We start from the raw sequence: 6708 nt of genomic DNA, 5'->3' as shown, positions 1-6708 counted from the left end.
GGCGCACTGGAGAGGAGAGGAAGGCTTGCCTTCAATCCCGGGCCTCGTTCTTCACCGGGGTCCCTACTCCAGTGGCCCACTCCCTGAGCTCCCAACCTCCCCTGTTTCCCAATGGATTCACTATGGTGTTGAAAGTGGCCAAACTTTGGAGGGAAAGGAGCCAAGGGACATCAGACCCATTTCTCCTTCCAAATCAACAAACTCTGATTCAAACAATAAAGGGTAAAACTGATTTCCAGGACTCTGAAGCTCTGTCTTTCAAACAAAGGAGGGCTTGCTCGATGAAGTTTCACTTCTAATAGTTTTGCTACAGTTCAAAGCAGCCATTTGGAAGAGCCTCTCAAAGTCGATGGATGGCCACATTGCACTATTGATTGATACCAATTGCAAACTCCAAGCTAATCATCCAAATCCTTTTAATTGGTTTTGAGTGACACTCTCTCAAATGAGTTTGGGAAGAGAAGGAAAAGAAATGTGCCAAAGAGAACTCACACAAAGAACATTTACATCCCATCTTTGTTTCATTCTCTGGCATAGATACAGACTACCAATTTATTATTTTATTTTTTTTTTTCTTGAGGAAAGTAGTGAGAATGTGAACAGCAGTTGGGACTTTTCTTGTTCGGTTACCATAATTAGAAAAATAAACCAAAATTATGCAGGAGCAGATTGAGGGGAAAACACAGTCCTGTTTTTATATGAAATAGTTAGCTCTTTTAAATTCAAAGACACTCTCTCCCCCGCCTCACACACATCTTTCATCTCTGAGTAGTTATTGTAATTCTTTTAAGAATCAGGTTTAAAGCCTTGATTTTCTTTTCTTTTCTTTTTTTTTAACATACTGGAGGATGGAACTCAGGGACCTTATCCAATGAGCCACATCCCCTCCCCTTTTTGCTTTTTATTTTGAAGACAGGGTTTCACTAAATTGCTTAGGGTCCGACTAAATTATTGAGGCTGGCCTCAAATTTGTAACCTTCCTGTCTCAGCCCCCTGAGTCTCTGGGATTACCTGCACGTGCCACTGTGCCTAGCTAGAACATGTGAATTATTCAACAAAGCTCCAACTTGAATGAAAAATGGGTTCATGGTCATTGCCCCTGTTTATTTGGAAACTGTGTTCATTCAGCTGGAACTAGGAAAAGGCCACCACCCCATAATCTCAGGGTATTGACCAAATCAGTCGAGATGGAAGAAACTAGTTGAATTGTTTTCACAAAAATTGAAAAGATGACCCATTAAATAACCCACAGGTCACTCATCCTGCATGGCATCCTCTCCAGGCCACAGCTACTCTTGCAGAGAACCATGAAAGTCCTTTCAGCTGATGCATGGTTTTTTATGTACTGGAAGAGTTTTTCAAGGATTTGGTACTATTTCCTCTTTAGCCTTTGCCTGTTCCTCCAGGGGGAAAAAAGGGAGGGAGTGCTTTATGCAAACCTGGATTCAAACCTCAGTCAGTTCACAGATAAAGATGTTAGGGCAGAGAATTTCTCCACATGCCATCCCTGGGCCACAGAATTATCTGGAATTATTTTTGTTAGTTTGTTTGCATATTTGTGCACCCATTTAAAAAATAAATTTAAACATTTCACATATTTATGGAGCTATCCCAGAACAAGAGAATTCAAATCTCAGAGAGTAAGCCCTGGAAGGTGGATTTCCATATGGTTTTAGGTTGTCCAAGTTCCGAGAGCCCTCACCAGATCCAAGTCCACAGCCTTCGAGGCTCCACCAAGCTGGCATTTGAATCCCAGCCCCAGCCATTCTCCAGGATCCATATGTAATGGAGTATGCAGGGTCCACTCAGGCTCCTTACTCTCCCCAAACCCCTGCCACCATGTCCTAACTGGTGGCCCACCACCCTTTCCCCTTCCCAGTAAAGTCCTCTTTCATCATGTGCCCTCCTGCTCAGCATATGTAGCAGGTCCTTGGGTTTTTTGTTTTTTTTTTTTTTCCTATTTTAAAACAAACTTCTCAGCATAGAATCCAAAGACTGAAGGAAGATCCCTTTGCCCCTGATTTCCTCCCTGTCTTCTTGGCCCTTCCCATACTCCATCTGTCTGAACTCCCAGCACAAGTGACTGTTCTTCCAGCACGTCTGTGATGTCCTTCATCCTTGTCAACTCTGTGCTGGAATGTCACTCCCCGGTCCCTCTCTTCCAACCGTGCAAGTTCCACTCTACTGTATCCTGAGGCCCACCACCTCTGATGTCACCCTGACGCCCCTGTCTGTTTCTTCTTTGAACCTCTGCAACACATGGTTCATGCCTACCTCTCTTGGGCTCTCCACAACATGACTCCCTGAATGGAGCAGTTCTTTTGGACAGTTTTCTGCTCCCCTCTGGCACCTACTGGGAACACAGTGGACCCTCCGTACTTATTGGATTGCTTTATTGATTCTCCCCTCCCCTTCTTCATGTCACCATGACTGTGGTTTCTGGCTTGAAAACTCTTGAGTTCCACCTGAGGGGTCCCTCATGACCGGCACATGACAAGCACTGCCCTTGGTGGCTGTTCACCTGGAATTCTGAAAAGCCTCCCACCTTCTCCCCAACTTTGGGTTCCTCCCACCACTTCTACACCATTCTTGGTTGAAGAAATGCTTGTGGGATGCCTACCCAGGTCCGGCAACACAGCATCTCAACCTCTGCAGACTCAACAACTTCAGATAAAGTCACAAATCTTTGCAACATAAGAAGGGTCACATTTGAAGTGTGGAACATTATGAAGGTTTCAATTCCAAGCCAGAACATGGGCCATTTTGTTTCTATGGGACCTTCTTGCATATACTATTCACCTCCTATCTCCAAATGCCCTGTTTAGCATATCGCACTCATACTATTTCCCATATAATATTATTACAGCCTTTTGTGCTGGGCTCCCACCCCACCCACCCAAACTCACACACACAAACGCTCCCCCTCAATGTCACTATCCCCCACCCCAGGACTTGCTCACTTCCGTTTGCTCATGGCAGCCACCACATGCTTCCTAGTGTTTTTCTATCTTCTTCCTGCCCCCAAAAGTCAAGCCAACACCCTTCTGTGGACTATAAGTCTCTGATAGCTCTCACAAAAAGCCGTCTCTTCCTTCTTTGAATTTCCAAGCATAAGCAGTTGAATTCCACAGCACAGCAGTTAGATACTCCTCATCATTTGGCATTTCACCATGTAAGTTTATATGTTGATTTCTCAACCTAGACTGCAGGGTCACGAAATAGGGATCATGTCTTCAAATCTTCTTGTATGGAACTCCTGGTGTTACATAGTTATCAGGGCTCAATGTGTATTCAGGACTTAAATCCCAATCCTAGATATCTGCTTAGGAAGATGTGCTAGATAGCTTCTCCGTGCTTTAGGTTAAAATTAATTTGATATTTGAAAAGTGTAACAATCCATTTTCTCAGTGAAAATAAAAAGAAAGAGCGCTCTGAGAAAGGGAATAAAATTTGGGTATAATTCTTGGGATATAAAATTAAAAGGCCATCTGCCTTTGAGCTGCAGCAGATGTGTAATTGATATTCACTGCTCATTTGCCACTTGAATTTTGCAGACATTTAATGCTGTAATTGTTTATACAGTAAGATTCTAAATACCCTTTGGAGAATAGCTCACTTTTCCTATAGTCCCCGTACTTCCTACCAGCAGATTAAAATTGGCTCTTTATTTAACTAGAGCTTTGAACACAGAATTAAAATAAAACAAATTTGCATGGTGCCTTTTTGAAGATAGTAATTGGACAATATCTATAAAAAATTAAGATGATATACTCTTGATCCTGCATTGTCCATCTAGGATTTCAGCTATGTGAACAAAGATGTACACACATGAATGTTCTCTGAAGACAGCTTGCAGTTATAAAATACTGAACGTTGCCTAATGTCCATCAATAAGGGATTGATTAAATACATTATATGTCATTCATATAATATGATATTGTGCAGCCTTTAGGAAAAATAAAGTTACTGCTATAGGAACTGACAAGGAAAGATTTGCATATATGTAGAGTGTTTTTGGAAGGATACACAAGAAACCACCTGGAGTGGGAGGCAAACCTATTTTTATAATATACCCCTTTGTATTTTAAATATTTTGAATCATATTTAGCATTTTACTTTTAAAATGAAAAAATAGTATTAGCAGTTAAAGGATTTAGATCCAAGACTGAAATGGCTAAATATCTAGGAAGAGTTGCAAAAACATCCTTGCCACATTATTTGTTTGTCCACATAATCATAATTAAAAATATAATACTTATTACCAAGGTCCCTTTTTTTTTCCTTTTCTTTTTCATTTTGTTCATCAGATCCCAGTTATTTTGTAACTGTCCCTGCTCAGATTTGGACCGGTGGTTCTGACTGGTGCTTTTGAGGTGGGTGTCAGCAGACGTAGTAGAGATGAAATAGGCTTAGGTTCTGGGCGGACAGCTCTTCAGGACATGACTTTCACAGAAAGATGGTTATGTTTTAAATATTTTGATGTTCTCCTAAAAAAACTCATGTACCAACTAGAAGAAAGCTCTTTTAGTTCTATTTACATGCACACTTATCTACAGATGATTTCAGTTGTCCACACAATAGCATGAACCTACTCCTCTTCCCCTACTGGAGGATCCTAAAACTGTGGCCTCCTCTTTCCAATTTCCGTTTTGGTTGCAGCAGCCTAGGTTGTTCACTGTTTAAAGTTCTTAGATGCAGACAATATTCACTCTAATTAGTTTCAACACAAAGGGACTTATCACCAGATAGTGGAACGTTTAGGAATATGTCGGAAATCAGACAATGAAGAAAAATGCCCAACCTCAGGACTGATAGAGCAGAAAAGTTACTACTGTCACTGAATTACCACCTCTGACACCAGAGACAGACATGGCATTTTCACAAGAGCAGATCGGAAAAAACAAACAAACAAACAAAAAACCACCTTAGTATTTTCCCACTTTGCTTGCAGGAGAAGCCAGATCACCTATGTAACCTCTGCAAAAGAGTCTAGGAGATGTATGTTTAGATCCCTCGTCTCTATAACCTAGGAAAGAATTCTGCAGAGGGGTTGTGGCAGGGGGCTGGGCAAGCAACCTGTAACATGTCACATAAATGGTTCTGGCCCATAGAAAATAAGCAGACAGGTCCTGGGGAGCTTCCTGAAGAGACTTTCCTCTTTCATAAAAATAAAGAGACACAAAGAGAGCCCTCTTTACTGTTCTTTCTGGTTTTTGACACAGGTGTAATCGACATGATGCTTGGAGGCCCTGTGGCCTTCTTGGATCAATGGGGGGATGCCCTGAAACATACCCACCCCACTCACATTTTTCATCTTTCCATGTTCGTGAACTTCTTTCCTTGAGTCTGTAACTGTGCTTTACAATTTCCTCTCCTCCTCCTCCTCCTCTTCTTCTTTCTTCTTGAATGCAAGAACTTTATTGAAAGAAAAGTGCAATGAAACTTTTCAAATGCAAACTTGTCAATGTCCAAAGGGGAAACTCGGACACCTCCCCACAAGCGCAGGACCAAGTGCAGAGTGGATTCCTTCTGGATGTTGTCGTCAGAGAGGGTGCACCCAACTTCCAGAATTTTGCCAGTAAAGATCAACCTGTGCTGGTCAGGGAGGATGTCTTCCTTTTGGATCTTTGCCTTGACATTCTCAGTGGTGTCACTGGGCTCCACCTCTAGGGTGATGGTCTTGCCTGTCAGGGTCTTCGCCAAGATCTGCATCGTCTGCGGCAGCAACAGATAGCAGAGCAGCGGTGGGATGATCAGCCTCCACGGATCTCTTGTGCTTACAATTTCCGCATTCCCCCAAACCCCCTTCATTTCCTCCTATTCCTCAAGTTCTCATCCAATGTCTCCCCTATCCATCTCTTAGGTCTTCTGTTTACTTATTCACCTCCTATTCCTTCTTCATTCACTTGCCACCTGGCTCCTGAGTCTGTCACACTGGCAAAGCATCTCACCAAAAGGTCCTCATGTTGGACTGACTGGAAATTCCACTAAGTAAAAATCTCTTTGCTGCACTTGACACTCCATCTTTGTCTTCATTCAAGACCTCTCCTCTCTTTTCATGTAAGATACTATAGTCTCCTTGGCCTCCTTCTAACCCTTTTTTCGTTCTTCTTGATGGGCTCTCTTTCCACCCTCTCGCTGTAAGTGCTCATCCATGGCTCATGACTCCCCCAGTCTCCACTCTGTGGTTGGTTTTCATCCTTTCTCATTTTTTATAACCATCACCTGAATTCTGAAGACCCTTAATCAGCATGTCTAGTCCAGACACCTTCCTTAGCTTCACACACATACACCCAGCCACGGCTAACCACCTCTGATAGAATGCCTCCTGAGCCCCTGAGATGAATATGTCCCAAACCTACAGTTAGTTCTTTGCAAGTTGTTTCTCCTGCATTCTCCATCTGCCTGCTCACCCAACACAAAGACCTGGAGTCATCTTGACTCCTCTCTCTGCCTCATATATACCATGAAAGCTGATTCCACCATATCCTTCCTGTCCTGCATCAGTTTTCTACCCGCTATCAACAGAGTGACCTGGTCAAAATGCAAACAGGACTATTCCATGCTCGTCCTTAAAACCGATCCAATGTCTTTCTTTCATAATTTACAGGACAGGGGTCAAGTCTTTAGCAGAGTGCAATCCTCCCTTACCTTTCCAACCTTGTCACCCGTTCCTCATTTTTGCTCCAGCAACTCTAAACTTCTTGA

General features: G+C 42.7%; 1 protein-coding gene across 1 annotated transcript; it reads right to left on the bottom strand.

Moving 5' to 3' along the window:
* Positions 1 to 5310: 5310 nt before the first annotated feature.
* On the bottom strand, positions 5311 to 5712 carry LOC143412052 (ubiquitin-like). The gene has a single exon (XM_076872897.1). It carries the CDS (start codon positions 5710 to 5712, stop codon positions 5311 to 5313), a length of 402 nt encoding a protein of 133 aa, XP_076729012.1.
* Positions 5713 to 6708: the final 996 nt, after the last annotated feature.

The sequence above is a fragment of the Callospermophilus lateralis genome, chromosome 13 (genome assembly GCF_048772815.1).
Source record: "Callospermophilus lateralis isolate mCalLat2 chromosome 13, mCalLat2.hap1, whole genome shotgun sequence".
Classification (NCBI taxonomy): Eukaryota; Metazoa; Chordata; class Mammalia; order Rodentia; family Sciuridae; genus Callospermophilus; species Callospermophilus lateralis.
This window is presented reverse-complemented; position numbering and strand designations above follow the sequence as displayed.